The sequence below is a fragment of the Lates calcarifer genome, linkage group LG16_LG22 (genome assembly GCF_001640805.2).
Source record: "Lates calcarifer isolate ASB-BC8 linkage group LG16_LG22, TLL_Latcal_v3, whole genome shotgun sequence".
In the NCBI taxonomy this organism is placed as follows: domain Eukaryota; kingdom Metazoa; phylum Chordata; class Actinopteri; family Centropomidae; genus Lates; species Lates calcarifer.
The window spans coordinates 870,377-893,390 of record NC_066848.1 but is presented as its reverse complement, the minus strand read 5'-3'; the positions used below and the strand labels follow the sequence as shown (position 1 = coordinate 893,390).

Here is a 23,014-nt window from a genome sequence, read left to right as displayed (position 1 = left end):
CTAAGGGAGAGAGACCAGTCTTTACTCCCAGATTTGGCCAAATCAGGTTTGGCTGCTGTGGTTTTAAACAAGTAATGGACAAAATATAACTGCAGACGTGACCAGAGTGATGACAAAGGATTAGTCATTAAAGGAAATAGGAATATCATGAGGGAGTCAACAAATATTACAGAGTCAAATGTCTCTAATCAGCCTCATCGAGCTGCTGCAGCTGTTACCAGACAAATCCTTCCTGTGGGAAGAAAAAAGATCTTTTTGTTTTCCAGCCAGACACGTTGGCAAATTATTGCCGCTAATGGGCTAGCCCACACTCAAGACAGTAAGCTGTTTCCTCACAACATTTCTCAAGTAACATGCATCCGTTTTGCCAGGAGTCCATTTCCAGAGAGACTTCTGCACTCGATGTTTCTTTGACACCGTGAACACCACTGAACAGATTCTCCTTTCAAAACGCAGCCTAATCAAAACCAAAGAGAGAGCGGGAGAACATCTAGAAAGTTCACGATGAAGAGAAGCTGGTTTCCACAGCTCCAAAACACCATAAATTGACTCTTCAAAGCTCAATGGGTGACCTACTTTTGTGCAGCCAATTATATTACATCTCAGACTTGCATCTTTTTTAAGTGGGTCAAGAAACACCAAAAAATCTGAAAAACTGAACTGAACAAAGTTTGGGCGTTTGTACACAGCAGGTGTGGTTCTTATTCCCTCACTGATGATTAATGAATCTTAGGTTGTCAGGCTCAATTAAACATGAATTATTTAGACAAACAGAAAGCTGTTATCGAGACCTAAAGGTAGAGTTTTATTAAAAGGGTTATGCTATAGCTGCTTGCAAACAACAGCTTCCATAATGTGTTATACGTCGTTTTACAGTCTGTGAAATCTCATAAATCTACCTTGAATTACTACAGGAGGAGGCACCATTAACAACGTGAGCACGTCTGACACAAAGACAAAGACAGTGACTGATTACGTCTCGGATCATGAACATCCATGATAGCAGAAAAACTGGCAACCCCCAGAACAATCTGCTACTAAACAGTTGCCCGGACGTGATTAATGGAGTCAAAGTACCTGACAACAACCAACCCAGCTGACTCCCTGTTGTACTTGGTATGAGTCACCAAATGAACAACAACTGATATGACTTTCCTTTTAGAGAAATGACCTGATGTTTAAAGTTATATATGTGTGGCAATAATCCATATAACAAAATAACATTTAGTCCTTTATGTCAGATAGCTGACAGTGTAGGACTCAACAGTAAATGCAACAGTTCATCTTCATATAGATTTCTGTTGGTAAGCCACAGTATTCAGAACGCTGCTTTACTAGTGCAGACCCAGTGGCATTGCTGAATTACACTTAAGCGCATTAGGGATTTATTGCTGAGTGCAGATGTGAAGGTGAAGGTGAAGGTGTTGAGTAAAATGAAGACAAATATGTCTTGTGACCTAAAACACCCTCATCTGATGCTTGTACATGCAGAGGAACAAACAAATGACACTGTATTAAGCAGAATCTGTAGTGTTCAGGTCTACTGATACACCATGAGGCTAAAGGTTCATTCTTTAGACCTCCATTATTATTTTCTCTAACATTTATTAAAAAGTTTAAGCAGTACTGATTGTTGGTTTTTGTTAGTAAGTAGGCTGGGGTGGATCTCATCCAAAGCCCAATCTGTGATTTAACTGGACTCGAATAAAGCAGTCTAAGTCTGATTATTATAGCTTTGGTTAATTACTCAGCTTCCCTCGAAGACTTGAGGCCTGACTTGGACTTGATCCCAGAGACATAAAAACAGCTATTCAACTAGAATCTCATTCAGATCACGTCCATGCGATGATGTGAGTGCTGTACATGCACCTGCACTTTTATAAAACACCAGCATTACCTATACAAACAGCATTAGACAGTTATCAATCACTACAACAGTGGTATCTCCTCCTGTTAGAATGAGAATGTTGTTTACAATTGCAACAGTCTTCTAGTACACGCACAACATAATACTGACAATTCTTCCCTCTCTCGCTGTCTTTCTCCAACTGTGAGGGAAAGCATTAGGATAACATGAGACCACTGGGAACCAATCCACTGAAAAGAAAGAACGACTTGGCAGCAAAGCAGTCAGGTTCTTTCAAAATCCTCCACTACTGTCCCCATGCCCTGACAAGACACAAGACAAACACAGGTCTGAGCACAATTTCACATGGTTTGAGAAGTGAAACAGGGGGAAAAAGCAGCTTAACAACTCGTATGAGTTTCCATTTCTGATGAAAAACAAACAGCTTACACCTCCGTCACAACAAAGCATCTGGCTGCTAAACTCTGAGCTAACAAAGCATGAAGTCTCTGTTGTAGCTGATATTTTACCTTCCACTCTGTTGTCTCCCCTCTCTCTGACTGGATTTCCAACTTTATTTTGCTCTTCTGAGACAGTCTGATGGATTGAGAGGTAAGGTTTAGAGGCTGGCATCTGTACTTTCTGGACTGAAGCTGCTGGGAGCTCAGTGAAAATGACCATTTTCATGCTAAAAAAATTCTAAAAAAACCCAAGAAACCACTCTTCTCTACAGGAGATTTTTTTGGTGATGCTGCTTTTACACCACACAACATTGAAATCTGACTGCTGAAGGATTCAAAATGTGCTTCAGATTCACATCAGGGCTCAACATAATGAAACATAATCAAACCATCTTACTAGAGGTCCAGTTTTTAATAAAATGCAAACCAATATTTAAGCTAAGCCCTGGTCTTAATGATGCCATATTTAGAGTATCAGGGTATCAGTATAGTTAGAGTAACTGTGTGTGTTTGTGTGTGTTAGCACAAAAGTATGCCCATGAGCACAGATTGCCTCCAGCATTACACAGACAGTCTTGCCCATTTGGCGAGCAGGACTGTAGTCTCTGTCACCGGGAGGAATACACAGCACAGCCTGAGGAGGGGAAAGAAGTGGAAGAAGGCAAAGCGCCAGCGGACACTCAGAAATAATCACTCTCTCCCCCGTCACCCACACACTGAGTTCTGTCAGTGCAAAAACAGCCACCCACTCGCTCTGTCCGAGGTCCTACAAACAGTGCAGAGCCAAACCGACACAGTTCAGCAGGCTTTTGGAAGAAACATATGCCTGGTAAATACAGTCAGATCCAGGCAATGGCAGAGTTCTCTGTACAGACCAAACAGGTCACATAATGTGTGACAGCAGAGTAAACAGCAGCAGCTCTCAAATGTTTAATGAGGAAGCCTGAGTTACAGCCTGGAGAGAAACTGGGGTTCTGCTGTGGCTCTTGTGGATTTAGTTGTTAATGCAATTTTAAAAAATGTGACAACAGGGTTTATGAATAGACATGTGTCTGAATAAGCAAATATCAAAATACAAGTTGGAAAGAAAAACATATAAATAAATGAGGCTCAAACTCAACAACTATCACCAAATGCTTTGTGTTATATGACACCACTGTAATTGGTGTTCTTGGTTAAAGTTAGGGAAAGCTCGACCTCATGGTAATGACAGGACTCCAAGAAATACTCCAGCACATAACCTCCCGTAAAACCACAAATGAGATAGAACAAGTTCATTTCTGAGCTTTGCTAAGTGGATTTTTATCTTTGAAAAACAGCTAGGCTAGCTGTTTCCCCATGCTTCCATTCTAAATTGCTAATCTAAGTTAGCTTCAAACTGTTTCTTTAATAAAAAGGAGGATGTTAATAGGAAGCCTGTAATAGGGGGAAATCTGGTCTCCTTCATGAAATCCCTCTCTACACACAGGGAACACATGAATAAATGCTCAGGCCACAGCCTCTGTTGGCAGTAACTACTAACATGTCCTGCTGGAAAGTCAATCAAACGACCACAAAGAGACACAGAATGACCACAGAGATGTGCATAACAGCTACATAAAGATACAAAACAACCACAAAAGACAAATATTAGGAAAAAAAATAGGAAATAGGAAAAATGCAAAAATATCCTGTAATATTAACTGTGGCCTTTAATATTGTTGATGTCGGAGCCTGTCACTTACAGACAGAAGCTAGAGGAAAAAAAGTTTTTGAGGCCTTTAAAGTACAGCAACTTTTAGTGATCACAAACAGCAGAGTTGTAACTCTTCATATAGCATGTTTGTGCTTTTCCAGTCTGGTTGGTCTGTGAGGCTTTACAGTGTCAGGCCTACCTCGAATTACATGCTACCCTGGCTAAGAGAGATGTTTCCATTAAAACAAAGACAGGGTTTGAAATGCAATATGTTTTTGAGGAATTGTTTCTGTCCATTTCCTCCTGTGTGCACTGGGTGATTGACAGAAAACCGAGAACAGAGTGTTGCAGCACTGATATGAAAACACTCAGCTGAGGGATGCTGAAATGAGATTACAAAGAAACTCTGAACAAATCTAATTAAAAGTAGATGCTTACTGTTGAAGTCGTGCTCCGCTGAAGTTACTGTCAGACTGCAGCTGAATGAATGACAGACATTTAGGGACAAAACATGAGCCCTGATATCTGACTGTGTTTATCTTTTCGGACTGAGTAAATATTATGAGACATTGTGGACAATACAGCTGTATTTTTCTATAAAAACTGTGCAAAAAGAAACCTTCATGGCTAAATTCAATCCATAAAAATATGCCTACACTGCATATCCACGAAAGAAAGGTAGAAAAGAATCGTGCCTTCCAACTATCCAAAACCAGCATATATTAATATCATCTAGCCCACAGCTTTCACACTTGTAAAGGAGAATACAGCCACTCCATAACTGAGAGATATTGTGTGTGTTTTTGTGTGAAAGTGAGATAGCTGGAGAGAGAAAACGTGTGTGTGAGTAAATGCGAGTGTAACGGGCACCAGCAGAGGCTGAGATCCACTGATCATTTTTGGGATGCATATGGTGGAGAGGGTGGGTGGAGAGAGTGGAGAGGATGAGAGCGAGAAATTCTAATTTGCTCAGGGTTGCATGGCAAATATTTTGTGCTGATATGTTTACAAAAATACAGGCTGGTGGAATATTTGCTGCTGTTTTGTTTTTTGCTGCATTCACCAGTGCACTCCACATATGAATGTGTCATAATACAATATGCTGCAACTGTTTCTATATCTTAAACATTATTTATCACCAACACACACACTCACACACACTCACACATACTTCCAAGATTGTCTATCTTTGACTGTAATTTGAAGCATTTTCTTCCAGCTGGGAGCTGATACTGAGGAAGGACATCGAGTTCTTGCTCTTTGTCCTTTGCAGCTAACTTTGGCATGAGAGCTGATGCAACACTGGTGTCTAGAGGTTTGTGTCACACATCATGTCCTACTCTATCATGAATGACTCAAAGAAGTGAAGCACTTTGGGAACAACACTCAGTTTGCCAGCATCTTACGGCAGCTGTCATGGAAAAGGAGTCTGGGGGAAGGGCGTGTTAGCGGAGCCTGGTTCAAGGATGGTTCATATATGACACATATGACATGTTCTCTTGAAACTAGTTACTGCAGATTTACACATAAATGCATATTCATAGCACAGCTTTGAATAGCTGTAGCCTGTTGTAATGACATTAGACTTTCTCATTAAGACCCATGGTAATTTAAATGTAACTCTAGTTGTATTGTTCAGTTTCTGATTCATTGGAGGAAACAGAAGCTGCATATTTAGCCATATTCTGGCAAAAAAATGTGACTGACGTACTGTGCAAACAGATGGACAGTGACTATGCTGCAGAGATGATTTCAGACATTTCTTTAGACGCTCCCCTAAAAATGATGTCACTACTGGAATCTATTGTAAAGAGATACAGGGGTGGCCACACCATGAACTGCTCATAAAAATATATCCCTGACAGATTCAAGAAATATGAACATTAAAACATAAACAGAAAAAACAATACTGGCTGTGATGGAGTGGTGGAGAACAGCAGAGCTGAAGAGACGGAGCGGTGGAGATACTGAAATGACAGCTGACAGCAGCAGAGAAAGGAACAGATCTTAAAGTCGGACAGCCAGGAGATGATTGGCTCGCAGACGCTGTGGCAAAATCTAACTATTAGTCAGCCAATTAAGTTGGAGTCAGGAGAAGAAAGAACATCTAAATAAATAGAATGAACATTTTCTGTTTCACTGAGTTCCTGTCTCATGAGGACATGCTGTATGGTGAGATGTTAGTTGCTGTCTTACTATAACTGTGTGTGCGCAGTCTCATCTCTCTACATCCTCCCTCAGTTGTCCTGTGTTGAGGCACAGATTTGAGTTTCCAGTTGGCTGATGCATGAAGATTCTTTAATCCTACTTCCTGATTTAACTTCTGCTAAGATTCATTTGTGATGTTGGACTACACTGTGTGCATATTGGTAGATAATATTGACTGATTCAGATTCAAATTAACAGCAAGCTTCCTCAACAACTCTGCCATCTGTGCTGTGGAGCTTGTAGAGCTTCAAAGCTTTGACATTTATTGATATAAACACCAGGTGTCAGGTAGATAATCCTGGTGTCGTGTACTTCCTCACTCACTCTTGTTATTTTGAGTCCATGAGTGAAGTATAGAAACATGCAGTGAACTATAAGAACCAGACTGGAGACTCTGGACTCTGGTCAAAATGTCACATGTTGTGATCAGCATTTCTGGTAAGTGCAGAGTGGCAGTGTTTGATTACCCTGTCAAAATTCATGCACTATGCCACTGAGTATACTGTGTAGTACATGTAACTGAAGCATCTGATTTGAGACACAGCAAATGTCTCTGGCTCATGTGAAGTAGTGCATTACTTCTGGAAATAAACCTGATCTACATCAGAAAACCAAAGCCAAACACTTCACAGTAAACTGTTGGACTGATAATGTCTTGGGAGTGCAGTGCAGGGACAAACTGTACCTTTTCAAAAATGGTCCACATTAAACTGAATCTTGTTGCATTCCTATTATCCCAGTCATCTCAGCATTCGTGCACAAACATCCCTCTGTCAGTAGTTGAAATGGAGAACATCTGCGATGGCACCTAGCACAACATAAAAAACAGAAGTACACAATGTAAGTTTAATAGGCTATAGCCAGCAGTGTTTTCAGTTTGATGTCTTTGCATCTGCTGTAAGCAGCAGAGAGGCTGTCTGTTCACAGGAGGTGTCTGCAGTATCCTTCCACAACATCATACACATCAAGCTGGGATCTGAGCCCCCGGGATCTGTGGGGTTTCAGCGCCAGTTTCACATTCTGGAGAGGATCTGAACTAATTCTTAAAGAAACAAAAAACCAAAAAGCTGAATCAGTCTGAATTGTTTCCCAGCAATAAGATAAATGCTGTGCTTGTTGTAATATTCTGTTATTGGATCATTTTTTGTCACAATATGAAGTGCAGAAATAATTCCTCTACACTCCAGCCAACATATGAGTCTGCCTTACTGTATGTCTTTTTAATCCATATCAGTTTTTGTATTGCTGTCAAGCCTGTGCAGCTATAGCCTGAGAAGAAACTGCTGGATGCCCTGGCCATGACTGGACTTCTCTGGCAGTACTGTGACAGCTTGGCCAGAGTAACTCTGATCCAAAGAAACACTGAATGAAGTAGCAACAGAGTGACAGCATGACCTTCAAATATAAAACTGACGCGGGTCACGGGATGAAACAGGCAGTCAGCACTTGGGTAGCAAGGTCAGTGTGTCGTAGGAGGGAGGATGGAGGATGGAGGATATAAGGGAGTCTTTTTATAGGATGCATGGCTCAGAACACTCACACCCTGCAGGCTCCTCAAAAGAGTCAATTGAGCGACAGAGTTATGGAGGATGTGGACATGAGAGAGAGAGAGTGAGGGGGAGAGTGAGGGGGAGAGAGACGGGGATAGCCATGCATAGGGTTGAACTTGATGTCTTGGCTCACAGGGGGGAGATTTTCAGGAGCATAACAGTCCATCTGTGCCCTTACATAAAGTGTTTCCCTCAACTGGGACTGTGAATTGAGAGGGAAATGCCCCAATCTGTGTCATTCAGCCTGATGAAAGAAAAGTCATGTGAACCATAAAAAAAGCTGGGACCATCCTAAAGGGCATGTGATGTCAGAGAGGTATCACGCCTCCCTCCCTCCCACTCTGCTGCTCTCTTTTTGATCCCTTGCTGTGATCCTTTAGAAGTAACAAGCTTTTGTAGTTACTGTAAACACAAAGTGCAATTGATGATAAAACCCTCCAATAAAAAAATGACTGTCCATCAAGCTTTAGATTTCTCCAAATGTTAAAATGATGTGCACGGGGGGCTGTAGTAAGCAAGACATATATAAAGACTTCCCTCTCCGAAACCAGGATAAGGTTTGGAATTAAACAGGATGTTTATCTGCTCTGAAGCAATTGCTACACATATTAGCATGTCCAGCTAACTACCTTACCCCAAACAGTCGTAACCAAACCCAGTGAGTAGCACTGATGTATGTAACATCTACAAGTATTTCTCTCACTTTTAGACGCCACTATATCAGAGTGTTAGCAGCTAACGTTAGCAGCTCCATCCTACTCTACTCGACATGGGGAAGTTTACACTCAGGCAGCCCAGTCAAACTCATCCAAGATAGCATTGACGTTGCTGACATTTTGTCTAAGACAAACAGCCGTAGCCTCTGTCTTTTAGCAGTCTATTACAGATAAAGGCATTAACCAGACACCATAACATTCACAGACAGAATTTCACAACTCAGGAAAGTTACCACAGCAAGTTAACTGTAGAAATACTCCATTCACTTTACCAGGAATGTGATCTTGCATGCATTTGATTGGCCAGTGCAGTGCCTTGCTGGATGACCATGTATTGCACTGCAGGAAAAGTTGAGCCTGGTTCAGCTATTTGCTAACCGACCCCAGAGCCCTCTGTACTGGCACCCTCGTTAGCAGAACCCCTTCTGCGGGGTTCTTGAACGAGTCAGCTGGAAACATTAAAAAGTCTGTTGGGGACAGACTTGGCCAGCATTCACTTGGTGAATGGTTCCCTGCTTTTGTCTGCTTGAAATTAAAAAATACCACATTTTTTTTCCACTACTGTCTGAGAATACTTGACAGGTATAGTGGTACTACACACATAATGTTAAATGCAACATGCAGTACATTATGTCCTCAGAGAATGACATCATACTTAGGTCGTCAACTTCCAATCCCATTAAATCATGATGTCCTGCAATTTTTTTGACATATAATAATGTGTAGTGGACACGATGCACTCTTCCATTAAAAAATAAATAGAAATGTGCATAAAAAAACCAAGAGAATGGGAGAGGCTTAGGTTTATTAGGACTAACTTCCCTGTTATTAAATTTTGAGTTGCTCTACTCTGAATAATCCATGTATTGAGGGCCGGTGGGACGCCTGATTTTGACGTGTCCTGAGGCTAGAGCCAATCTGTTGGGCAAACAGCCAAGGAGCAGCTGAGAAAAGACACTGCATTGGGCTGTAATAAGAAACATAATTCATACAAAAATACTCTCAAAACATGAGAATGTCATTTATGAATGACCCAGTTTAGTTTCTCTTTCTCTATTTTGTTCACACGACACATCCAAAAATGTTTCTTCTTTCAATCATACTGTGACAACAGAGCATTCTAGGTTTTATCAAGCACATGTTACTTTTCTTATCATCAAAGAGAAAAAAAGAGAGAAAGAGTGAGAGGAGGAGGGAGGCAGCTGCTCCCTCAGAAATTGCTTTCACAATGTGACCGTGGTGTGAACTTTGTCATCAGTAAAGCGTGTCAACAGCTCTCTTGCAAATGTCTGATATCAGTCTGATACTGTTTGATGACCAGTTGCTTGCTGCCACATGTTTATGTGTTTCTGTGGAGCACAGTCTGTTTCAAAGTATGGGAATAAGGGAGCAGAAGGAAAGGAGATAAAATGGGAAAATGGCAGAGGGAGGAGGAAGGTTCTGGATGGTTACCATGGTACCTGAGCTCAGCGACGCTGCAGAAGTATTAAATATCACTGAGGGTCATTTTGCTTTTGATCCAACTCTTCCAGGCACAGGCTGCTCCTCCTCAACATCCTGGCAGGATGGGCACCTGGCTGCAGAAACACATGAGCCACCTGAGAAGAGAGAAACAGTCAGACACAGCAACGCGCACACACACATTCGTAATATATACCAATGAGATGAAATACAGGCTCTCATTAGCCAGGTGTAGCGTTCTGTGAATGACAAGTTCCTCCTGAAATATTCATGAAAATGTATTGTTTTCATCTCTTTGAAAGGATGGTGTCACAGTTGATAAAGTCAAGTCAGATATCCAGGGAATTTGGAAATGTCATTTCCATCACACTGTGTATAAAGATTAGATTTCTTTTGTTGTCATAGTCTACAATTTATAGAACATTACCTGTCCTGCTCGAAAAAGACCAAGAAATGTGTTTGACGTTTCCAGCTGTGAGGAATTTGCATGTGAGAAGGACTCAACAGGAATACCAGCATGAATAATATGAATGAATATGTAAAGGTGACATGGAAACATCTGTTTACAGCGGCCATTTTGAGCATGAACCATACAAAAATAATTATACCAAAAGTGAAGAACAGAAAAGTACAATACCTGTAGCATCGTGTATCACTCCTGTCTATCATTCATATTTTTACATTTGTATAAACACATATTTTTATATGTCTTGTGCAGAAGGCAGTAAACTGAATGAGCCAGATGAAGTTTCTGGCATGAAAACTAAATTTGACAGATTATTCAGTTGGCAGTGCTAAAGATGTCCCCTACTTTAATAAGCTACTGGGCGACAGCTGAAGCAAAGAATATGTCAGTTAACATTAGATAACAACAAAGCCACCAAACCCAATTTAGTAGGGCATTTATCTACCTGCAAACATCACATGTTAACAGCCACGCTGCTAGGAGACATGAACAGGGCGCACAAGCTACTTTGCCATCATGCGAGTTAAATCAGACTATTTAAGATGCGAATAAACACTTCACCTGAAAGCAGCAGTGGATAGCCTGTCGGGAGAGGTCGCTAACTAGCTAACTTTAGCTCAATCTAAACTTACAGGCAACATTCAAAAGTAGTTCGCGCTCCTGACCGTTAAAACGTCACACGTATCACGTTTATTGGCGGTTTTATTTTACTTCCGGTTCATCCCAAAAAAAAAATCGAAAAACAGTGTGATAGAAAATATACTAAATTCAAAAAGCGACCATTTGATGTTGAGGTTCGTTGACTTTGAAAAAAGATGAAAATATCATTTTCTTGTTTTTTTTTTCTTGTTTTCTTGTTTTTACAAAAACAGATTATAGTCAACTTTAGTACCGTACAGACCGGGATCACCGGGCCATTTCCCGAGGGCCTGAGAGTCGTTTTAGCCTGCAGTATTGTAGCCACGATTGAGGTCTCGATGAGTTATATAACCGTAACTGGGCTGTGGTACAGCAAAGATACTGTACAACGCCAAGATAACTTACCTTCTTATCTGATCACCCCAAGCTAGCCGCTGTACGTTTCTCCGTGGTCAAACGATCCGACACTAAAATTGGAGTGCGTTCTGTGGATTCTGGCCTTTAAGGTAAATGAATTGAAACGTCCCTGAACGAGCAGACAGGCAGGATTAGGGACATCCGGTTTTCAAAATAAGATGTTGTTGTCTGTCTGCTAGTACAGGGGCACTCCAATTCAAGCGTCACCTGGTTTGACCGACTGAGGAACGAACGGCGGCTGGTTTGATCGCAGTGTGGTTCTTTGATAATGTCAACAAACCGGACAGGGAACTGAATCCACCGACGCGTGATACAGGTAAATACAGGTAACTAGAGAACTTTACTAACTGGCTGTTTGTAGTTCATTGTCATTCATCTTCAGACAACATCTGACCAGCAGCCCTTGTCGCTACATTTAAACAGTTGCTTGAACGAATTAACTAGCTAGCTGCCGGAGCTAGCTAATTAATGTTAGCAAGCTAGGCAGCTAGCTAACATTAACGACGGACTAGTAAACTTCGTAACCAAAGTTGAAATCTTTTTGTTTTTAATGGTTTGTGTAAAAGGTAGAAATGCTTGATAAAATGAGGTACTCTTTACATATTTTTTTTTCAGTGTAAGATTAGTCGAGCTGAGGCTGATAACATTTACATATATACATATAATCTGACCCCGTGTTTACTTTTTTCACTGACACAGGCGGAAATGGAAAGAAGGGAGGAGATGCAGGATAATAAGAGAGAAAAAGAAAGAGAGAAGGTGATGAAGATGAGGGAGGAAGAGCAGGTACTGGACCTGATCGTATTGAAATAATGTCGGCCTAATGACCACAGAGATATTTGTTCTTTGTAAATAACAGTGGACCCTATAAGCTCAGTTTAAAAACAGCATAAACCAGACAAAAATATGGTGCTGTAATAGTATTATTGTATAACTATATTAATGTATAAGACACATTTTGCTGAAGTTAATATACTCTTTTCTTCCTATAATTCAAATCTAAGGTGATTTATGACTAGTCTGGAACCAGTACATCAACAAATATGATTAGCCCACAAAATTAGCATCTGGGGGTTTGCATGAACAGGGTGCCTTGGGATGGACTCAAGTTACTGTCCTGAATTATTGTTTCAGTCTGTCCCTGGCAGGAATGTTAGCAGCCAATTAATAAGCAGTCAACTTTTGTCTAATGATACTTAGGGGTCAAATCATTATACCTCATTACTCTTTTCCAGTTTCAACAGTATCATCTCATTTAACAATGAAATTCAAAGATTTCAATTACCAATCCAGGCACCAGACCATTTATCTTACCCCCCAATCACAAAGGCAATAGACTGCAGACAGGCACAACTCTGGAGAGATAGTCAGTTGTGATGAGGAGAGGCTATTTCCTACAAGCAGTAAATGCACAAGATACAGAATATTTATGTCAATGATCATGAATTATAATCCCATGGGTGAAGTGACTCAAGGTTCAGTTATGCCTATGAATATGAGGTATAGTTTATGTTCAGGTCAAGCTGTACTGAAGCGTTGTCAGGCATTGGAAGATGGGAGGTAAAAGTGCAACCAGCGTGTGTCTGTAAGTGGTTTATTGATGCCTGCCAACTGGGAACCAGAGGGTGGCTAATCACAACCGACACCCTGTCTCTGCGCTGAGAGGATGGCTTTGAGGAGGAGGTGTTGGAACCTTTTAACAAGATCAATCAGCCCGGCTTATCCTTCCAGCAATCTAAATGGAAACAAGACTCAGAGTCTATAGATGAACTGCAGCTCTGTCAGGCTGTAATGATCATAACACATAAAATAATGTTGGATAAATGGAAAATGGAGACGAAGCTTTGCTATTTTTAGGTTGTTATCATTAGAAGGGCAAACGTTCAAAGTCAGAAGGGTTTATTATGTTGCCATGGATACCGCTAGCTATAAAATGATGACTGCATCCATGTCACTAGCCAAATTTCCATCCAAGTACAGTGTAAAATTTAACCAAATTTTTCAAGAAGACTGGCAAAAGAAAATGCAATAAATGCACCTCTCCATCTGCTACTGCTAAATGAATATGGGTGATCATCTCCTCATATATAATTTCCAGTTAGGATCATCTTACTAGATTTGTGAGATTCATTCTGTGGGGACCGCATAGATCAACTTTGATGGCAAGCCCTCCAATAGTTAACCAATGTATATGCATCACTGACTGAAAGACACAACTGTAAGAGTCACATCTCCACTGTGGCTAAAAATACATGTGGTGAATCAACAGTGCTGTTTATTTTCCAGGCAGTTGACTGTACAACTGATCAATCACTTCCCAGTGGCTCCTCAACCTCTGTCAGGTATGTAAGTGCTTTTTAATCAGTCTGTTGAGTAATTGCAGTTAAATTAAACACTAAAACTGTCTAGTGATGATTTAGGTATTCTAGGAAAGACCTTGCCATAGAAGACATTTTTTATTTCTGCGTCAGTTCACAATAATCACTCCATAAACCATAAGATAATCAACAGACACAGTACAGTACACAGGTTTCTTGTGCAGTGTTTATGAAATGTGAAGCACAGTAGTCTCCTAAGGAGAATTTAAAATTGTGAAAAAATGATGTATTGATGACTGTAGCCTTGTTTTATTGTGCATTCAGCCTACAAATCTATATGAAAATACGGCTTATAGCATGCATGTAAAATACATGCAGCAATACATACATAAATACAGCAGAGTGTAACGCAGTGCTTCCCCTTAACTTATAAATGACTAATCTCTGTAGAGTGAAACCAAATCAGCAAATACACGCTGTGAAGGATTGGGCATCGTGTCAGTTATTGCTAAGTATGCATCCAGGGTGCCATCAAATCCAATCCCCACGCTGATGATGTTTAAACAAATCAGTGGCATCCGTCATCTCCAATGAGAGCATGAGCAGTGAGTCAATACCCTAATTAGCCGTTTGAACACATGCTTGTGTAGATAAGAAACTGTGTGTCTGACGGTCCAGCTCTGACAGGCCAGATTATTTTCAAATGTCGAAGTGTTGAGGCTAGCAGATCTGGAAACCAAGTCGTCCTACACGTGTGTATTTGTATCGTGCATAAAGTAGGACACCTGAAGAGGTACAGCACAGATAAACTGCTCGGTACCACTCTAGAGGAGATGCAAGGAGATGCAGCTCAGTGTTATAAAATCAGATTACAGAAATGTTGAGGGAATCAAATGTCCAAGCAAAGAACCTGTAAGTGATTTAATGCTCATAATGACTCAGCGTTACTTAGGGAGGGGGGTATTCTGCGCCAAAACTGCTATGAGGTGTAACAAATGTGTGCAAATGCTCCACAGAATGATTCATACCACTAATTACCCCTATCTAATAGAAAACCTCTTTCCTAAAGGGAAATGAACATTAATGTATACTGATGTATGAATGAAAAAAAGACATCATTAGAACATTATAGTTTGCCACATTTTTGTTTGGACAGTCAGTTGATTTCACATTAGTAACCAACTGATTAATTGCCTGAAAGGGTTTGAAATGGGACGCTGGGGAAGGGCTTAGAATTTAGCCTGAGGCTCATTATCCAATCAATGACTGTTTTTACTGTATTTCTTTTTTAAAATAGGGGGAGCTTTGGTTCTTGAGGAAGTCATTATACCATTATACCCAGCTCAACATGTGCTTTCACAGCAAATGCACAGTGAATTTTGGATGCATTCATGTAGATCACTAACACCTACATCTGTTTAAAATTCTGTGCTGATTGACTTGTAGCTTAAAGGTGGGTGGTCCTGCTGATTAGCTGCAGACACCACAGCAGTGCAGAAAAGACTTGCAGTTACCACTCTCTGCGCATATGCATATGTATAGTGTGTAGGCTTGAGTCTGTTTTTTGGCTATTGGCTAGTGGAAAGGCAGTGGGTAGTTGTGTCAGCCAGTTTACCAATTTGTACATTTGGTACAGATGTTCATGGTCCCCAGAGGATGAAGCCTAAAGACTTTGGTGATCTGACTTTTCCTTTTGTGATACTGTGAGGTACACGTGTCCATGTAGTCTCTCATGGTGGGACAGAGGTAATAGTGAGCTACATTGACGTGACTGACGTCAGTCAGTTGCGTTTCTTACTGTTGGTGTTTTTTAAAGCCCTGACATGTGCATGATTTAAATTGTCCAGGTGCTGTACTGCCGTTATAGTGTAGCTCCGCCTTTTTCTCCATGTAGAAAAGAGATGTTTGAAGCTATCTCAAGAACCGCTGTTTCAAAAGAACTTCACAGTTGATGCTGCACTTCCTTCAGTTCACATCAAGTTTGAAGTTCATCAGACAAGTGGTTGTTGAGAAAACCGAAGGACAGACGCACAGATTCTATTTATGGTTAAATGCTTCGACAGCTGATTGTCACACCAGCTAAAACTAATAACATCCCCATCAGCCTCAGCTGCACTTTGTGCTTATAGTGAACATTGTAACTCCTCAGCAACAGCATGTTAACATTGTCAATTTGAGTATGTTAGCATGTTGACATTAACTTTACACTTAAAGTACCACTGTGGCTAAATACAGCTGCACTGGCACAGTGTAGACTCTGAGTGTAGTTTAAATTTCTCAAGTAGTGTGGCGTGTAGTAGAGCAATGATTTGGAAAATTGCTTTAATTCTGACCAGTGTAAACCTGTGCACCAGCTGTAAGTTATTTTAATGAGCTTCTCAGAGTTACAGCACATTACATTAATGCAGTATTAACAGCTTTTTGCCCATTTTAGACCAAATTCACAGCAGTCTTACAAACTTGATTTCTTAGGCCAATGTTTTCAAAATGATGATGAAATTATATTTTCAAGTATTACTCTTTATTGCAGTACTCTCTGCTGCAAACATACGATAAAGAAAATTCTCTTTCAATCATAGATGTGTTTTTGCTCTGAATCCAAAAGCAAGACAAGTTGTACTTCTGTATGTATCAGAAGAGTAAAGTATAATGGGAATAGCGTGTATGTGGAGAAGCAGTCTGTGTGATTTGGCTCGCCATTTGTGTGTATGTGGACTTCATATGTGCAAAATGTTAAATTATTGATAACAATTTGAAAGTTGATCAATAATTGATGTGATCCTGCTGATTTAACATCTTATGGATATGATGGTATTGTGGGGATTTTCAGAGATGTTGAAAGTTTTCCCATCAGGGGGGCAGATAATGCAAAGGAGTCTGCTCCACACAATGGCTTTGATTCATTATGAATGAGAGGTGAACTGTGCATGTGTGTAGCTTGACACAAACAAATACTTTTATAGACTATTTGATATGTAAATGCTTATTATCAAAAACCCACCCACTCCAAGAGGCTCTGTGTAGCTTTAAAGTTTTCCAGATTAAATGTACTTTATAAAAATTCTGGACAGACAGTTTTGTCTAAGTTCAGTGTGAGACACCAACCAGCTGCTGTAAATCTGGATTGTTAAAGGATTAGCCTTATCAGCATGCTCCTTTTTTAATTCTCTTTTTTTTGGCTCAGAAAACAGCCTCATTATAACTTCTAAGCATTTGAATTAAAAAATAAATGAAAAACAGCTAACAAATCTGTTCTGACTCATCTTGTTTATCTGAGTGGTTTACAATGAGCCTCCTGGTGTGAAACACAGGAGTAAGCCTTTTGGGTTTTTGCTTCTATTTATCTTTGGAAAATGCCGGAGTGATTAATGTATTTTCACTACTGGTGGCGCATTGTTTATCTTTGTTCTCCACCTTGGTGTGTGCATCAGTGCTGTTGACAAGACTGTGTCATGTGGTTATATCCTCATTAAATGTGGCTAGTGTCAGTTCACTGGTCTAAAGATAACTCACAGACACAGCTCATGGATCATCACTTAATGGCATTTCAGTTTCCTTTCTAATTTTACAAGAGACCATGACCCAAACATGCTGCATTTCAGCAAAATAGTATTTATGATGGGGTGTAAACAGAAGCTGAATGGAGCTAAAATCTGCTACTGAGCCCTAACTGGAGCTCAACATTTATTCATTGGATTGAACTTCAGCTCACTCTTCACTTTGTTAAATTAAATTCTGAAAAGAGTCCAGGCTTGTTATTCATGTAATCCTAGACAGTTAAGTCTTTGTGAATATGAGCCATTTCTGGAGCTGCTCCAATGACAATGAATTAAATTCAGATATTGTGTACGCAGTAAAAAAAAAACGCTCTGGTTGTTTTCCCTGGGATATTGGCACATGTTCTAAGTTATTGTTACTGTTATTACGTCTGTTTCAAAAAGAATTCATTTGGGTAAACATTTCCACTGTGAGTAAGGTTTTGCTTTGACATTACACTCTGGGGCTTTGGTCCTGGTTTCTAGACTTTTATATTAAGAGTTTTCTATATTTGCAGATATTAACTGAACTTTATGAGATTGTAGCAATAAACTGTCAACTGTATTTCACAGGATTATACAGCAGTAAAGATTCTTGTAAGCTATACAGCAGGGCAGATGTACTGTTGCAACATACTGGATGACAACCTGAACAAACACATTTAGCATTTTAAGAGTCTATTCATCATCATATAGCACCATCTGTGTTGGCCAGATTGTCTGGCTACTGTATCTGTGGAGTCAGCCACACCCACCGTATATATTCTGCACTTTAATTTGAAGAAGGTCTGTTTCAGTAAGCACTTACAGGTAACAGAATGAAATGGGTGTGTCACTGATTAGTTTTGAGAGTGTGTAACTGCAGGTATGATGCACTGACACACCAGAGACATGTTTTAAGCATTTGTACACCTGACCACATCACACCAAGCCAAATCTTGCCCACTGAGATTTTTCTCAAATCACTTTTATTATATTTATGCACCTCTGTAAGCAAATAAAAGCACCAACTCAAAGCATTAAGTAGGTCAAGTGACAGAGGAAAAATCTCTTGCAGAAAATAATTATATATTTCACATTCAAAGCCTTCCAAAGGGTGAATATTCTCTTTGTGTGTATTTTTAGATGATTCCACAATGAACTGCTTAACAAATTTGCTTGAGGGCCACTGAAGAGCAATCTGTGCTGCTTTGAAATTCTGGCAGGTAATACACGATTCTGTCAATTAAACCTCAAACTAGGAACCCCAAGTCCATTACAGGGAGAGAGCCACAGTAGTTTGCTGCCTGACTACTTTGTCCCCTGTCACATCAGTTGCGGTATTTGGTTTGACCAAGTAAATTACATTTGCACACTGGGTGGCCTGATTTCTAATGATGCACTTTGAAGTGAAGAGGCGTTGGGACCACAAGCATAAAGAGGTGCTTTTTGTATGCATGTCTGTGTGTATAGGAGAGAGAGAGAGAGAGAGAGATGTCTTCTGTTATTATTTTTTATAGTTGCACATTTTTTTAATTTATTTTTTTAGTATATCATTTTTCCCAATGAAAATGTCTCATTTAACTGTAAACATTTTGTGCCAGTAAAATACAATGATAAAAATATTGATTTAATTTGAGAGACTATAGTGGGTTATTTAAACTTTAACTAGTATTCAGAGTCAGTTTGATGCAGATATTTTAATCTATCTTTACAACGTTAACATTTTTTATGTCGCTTGTGCTGAAGCAAGGAGTGTCATCCTTTTTTGTCCCTTTTGGTTACCGTAGTTCAAGCCCGGTTGCCTAGTAACGCTCCCTAACTACAAACGCGGATGGTGGAACAGTTAAGGTTTAGCATTTCTGTCGACACAAACCAAGTTAGTTGTCCATTAAAGAAACTAATAATAGTAATAGCATATTTACATTAACACTTAATTTAATGTTTGACAACTTAATATTTTTGTATTTTTGCGGCTTAATGGGGTAAAAAGTTATTACTTTTACGCTAGCCAGCTGACGTTAGCTTATAATAAAAACGTATTAGCCGGTTAACTTTAGCAACCATGGACCTGGATATTCGTCAGTATCTAACCAAGGCAAAGGAGCAAGAAGGTTTGTAGCTGTAATCCTTCCTTAATTCCTACATAACAAAGAGTTGTGAAAGTAAGCTCTGCTCACTGTGGATATTTCATATATATACTTAGACTGTGGAGCTCTGCAGTCTGCCTACCGTCTAATCAAGGACATGACAACGGCTGGAACCAGCAGACGAGCTCCACGCATCGCCCCAGAGCTGTACGTCGTCTGTGCGGAAGCAGCTTTACAGGTGAGAGTTTCAGGTAAGGGTGGCTCATTGTGAGCTGCTTCTGGAAGTAGACTTGGTCAGCTTAGTTAAAGAAACTGAGAACAGGAGAGGCAGCCCCTTGTTAACAGGCCCTGAATCAGGTGTGTATGTGTGTTTGGCTGTCATTCAGACAGACAGAAATGTATTTAGATAGAAAAGGGGCTGGTTTTGTCTTGTTTGCTTGGAAAAATGAGCAACCAACAGTCCCAATATGCAGTTATACAAGGTGGTAATTATTAGGATCTTTACATGCTGGCCTTGTCATTGCCAATGCAGAGTTTAATTTTAAACTCTTAACTGCATCCCAGATTGCTGAAATCCCCAAATCCCAAGAACATAAGATGTGATCTCAGTTTCCTCAGTGACACCCTCCATCCCTGTGGTCAAGTATAGTTTACTTAAGCAAATAGCAGCTTTAGTCTTCTGAATACCAACACTGTGAATAGTTATCAGAATTTTTATGTGAAATCCAACTGAATACAAGTTCAATTTAGACTAATTACTGTGAATCCCCACTGTCCTAATGGCATGAAGTCATGAGCTTCATACCATGTGTAGACTTAAATTAAGGGCAGCCAAAGTAGGTCTACACACTGGCCTACAGTCAAATGAGACTTTAATAGATAGTCAGCATTAAACTGTGATACTGAAATCCTCTGTGAGTAAACACATACTATGAATGTGCCTGCAAATTGTCCTCCAAGTGCTGTGAGGAGCATTTTCATGTTGTGCAGCGTTCCTAACTGCTGAGATGTCACATAAGACACGATGCTTCAGGCAGCCTCCAAGAATGAGAGATTTGCATCTGACTGTGAAAAATGTGGAGCTCATTTATATTAGTAAATGCCTGGCACTGGGATGATATGCAGGCATCTTCCTCTGTGGATGTTCCTGGATTATTATTGACATTACAGCATGTAGAGAGGAATTATTGGGTTTGACTGAATATAGCAGCATCCAAATCATTTTGGGGGCAGTTGTTTGATTAACGCCAGTGCTTTGTTGGTGATACAGGTTCAGATGTAGAAAATCAGTGAAATAAAACCTCTGCAGAGTCTCATCACAGACGTCATAATGTCACTGTTTTCATACAGTAACTTTAGTTAGCTAAATCTAACCATTCTCCCCAGGAGGGAATAGTAATGAATATTCACTAATGTAGACTGAACTGTCCTGGGGCAAGGGAGACATTTGAATAATGAAACACAGTGATATTCCATAATGTGATTTGTTCTCTCTTCTTTAAATCATACAGCAAGTCTTCTCAGTGAAAACGCACTTTGCCTTGAAGTCTCAGCTTAAGTGAATGCTGAATTAGTCCTCATCCTCAGCAGAGCTCCATCACATTCTTCAGTTTTCTCTACAAGCATGAATATTCCTGTTGCATAAAGGCTTTTTTCTGACACTCTGATCCGAAGTTCATTGCTGTCAAGTGTCACTTGTTTCATGATTTTCCACCTGAGAAAAAATTATTCTAACACAATTAAAATGTTACAGTATACTGTTCAAATTTCTGTGACAGAATTATCTCCCCTGACACTGCTGCAATTCCTTGAACCTATGAAATTATCTGCTAATTAGCAGGAGACAGTATATAACACAGCACTGACATTCTCAAGGACAACAGCCTGCAGTTAAGACAGTTTATGTTATATGTAAAATAAATGGGCACATGCATTAAGCCATTTCTGAGTAGTTTTAAAAATGCGATGAACAGAGAAAAATGCAGCTGATAAAACAGTGGAGAAGGTTGAAATATTTATTTTGTTTGGCTTTTGTGTTTCTCTCTCTCTGTGTTTTCAGCTGGGTTGTTTGGAGATAAGCATAGCATGCCTAAAGATGTACTTTGAAGGGAATCCACCGCCTAATCAATTTTTGTGTCGAGCCTACCTCTGCCAGGGCCAGCTGAAGTCTCCGCCGGCTGCTGGGAGTGTGGTGAGGACAGTAAATTGGACACATATCCTCAAGGGGGTTGTGCGTGTTTGTGTGTCTGTGCCAATGAGGTGTATACACACATACACAAGTTATTGTAGAGAAATACTGTACTTATCTGCACTAAAATAGAGCCGATGTCCCAGCTTTGTAAACAAGCTTTAGTGCTTTCACCATTTTTTTCAGTCTTGAAGACATATTGCCTCAGTCTTTTATCAAGCTGTGGCCTCCTCTGAATAATCTGTTTGTCTGATCTTTGTATGTTTGTATGATGTGACACTTCTCACTTCCCCTTTTGCATTATTTTCTATCTTAGGCAGACTTTGAAGAGGCTGTGGAGTGTTTTCTTAAAGCAATTGAAATTTCAAAGCATGAACCGGGGTATGTAACCTCTCAGATCTGTGCTTGGCTTTGTTCTGTCAAGACAGTTGACCAATTGATGCCATGTACAGTTTATCATCTCTGATATTATTTGCCAGTTGCATCTGTAAAATCATGTAATAAAGGTGAAATGTTCACAACAGTGAATGTTTTAATGTTATGAGTGTTCAGTGTGCTGCACAGAAATATTCTGGGACATGAAAGTTTGAAAGAACATTGTTGAAATACAACATGATTCCTCATGCTTCACTCTGACCTCTTACTCACAAGTGGATGATATTCAGCTTGTATTCTTCTAAATTTTAACAGGCTCACTGGAAGAATCTGTGTGCAGGGTGAAGGGGTGGTAAATATAGATGTAATGGTTGAAATAGAGAAAAACAAGTTCCTTTGTTCCTTTCACTGAAATATGTGTTTGGAGATACTGATTTAGTCTTTGTGAGCAATCAGCACAGAATCTCCTCACTAATGAACTCATAACCTGTCAATAAAAGGCCCGAATGAGCAATTCCAATTAACACCAAAGGGAATACATATCTGATACATCCAGCCCAGACTAATGCACAACACATTCTCTGGTGAATAAATTAGCAGCACTCAAACGGTCTGTTGACACAGTTTTCTCTTAAAGCCTTGAATTCATAAATTTCATTTATGTTCCATAGAAAGGCTCATAGAGGGTGCTCTCCTGTGGTTAATCCACACACATTTGCAATTCACAGGACTGCTCCACACAGAGTCAACATGTGGTCTGATTTGAGTTTTACTAAGAGATGAAATGGCTCGCATGTGCATTGTATAAATAATTCAGTGTTCTGTGTTTGCTTCTACTGCATGTTTGTGTCTTACAGATTCCACTTCATGGTGTTCAATGCCTCAGTGCTGTATTTCCAGATGGTGCGTCCTCTCCTGCAGCCAGGGCGGTGCCTCCACCTGGTTCCCTCCCTCAGGCAGGTGGTCCAAAGTCTGGAGGAGGTGGCAGACCAAGACCACAGCTGGAGGGCTGAACTCCTGATGCAAGTGACCCCGCAATGCTCTCTTTACTTCCCTTTCATGACTAAGTCCAGTCCTGATTCTGTCCAG

The 23,014-nt window shown here is 40.1% G+C and overlaps 2 protein-coding genes and 1 long non-coding RNA gene across 3 annotated transcripts in view; 2 read left to right on the top strand and 1 right to left on the bottom strand.

The window, feature by feature from the left end:
* LOC108890397 (gamma-aminobutyric acid receptor subunit pi) overlaps positions 1-11,511 on the bottom strand; it is a 60,623-nt gene extending 49,112 nt beyond the window's left edge. Inside the window, 3 exon segments of the mRNA XM_051076810.1 lie at positions 6,876-6,998; positions 9,917-10,054; positions 11,428-11,511. The gene's annotated coding sequence lies outside the window, so the exon portion shown is untranslated.
* A 154-nt stretch (positions 11,512-11,665) lies between these two features.
* Positions 11,666-13,810, top strand: LOC127143430 (uncharacterized). Its single transcript, XR_007814827.1, has 3 exons — positions 11,666-11,755; positions 12,139-12,225; positions 13,726-13,810. It is a non-coding gene; the product is annotated as an uncharacterized LOC127143430 (long non-coding RNA).
* A 5,288-nt stretch (positions 13,811-19,098) lies between these two features.
* LOC108890395 (cilia- and flagella-associated protein 46) overlaps positions 19,099-23,014 on the top strand; it is a 44,054-nt gene continuing 40,138 nt past the window's right edge. The window contains 5 exon segments of the mRNA XM_051076634.1: positions 19,099-19,386; positions 19,479-19,600; positions 21,422-21,553; positions 21,867-21,931; positions 22,783-22,947. Coding sequence (XP_050932591.1) covers positions 19,338-19,386; positions 19,479-19,600; positions 21,422-21,553; positions 21,867-21,931; positions 22,783-22,947 — 533 coding nt within the window. The 5' untranslated portion in view covers positions 19,099-19,337.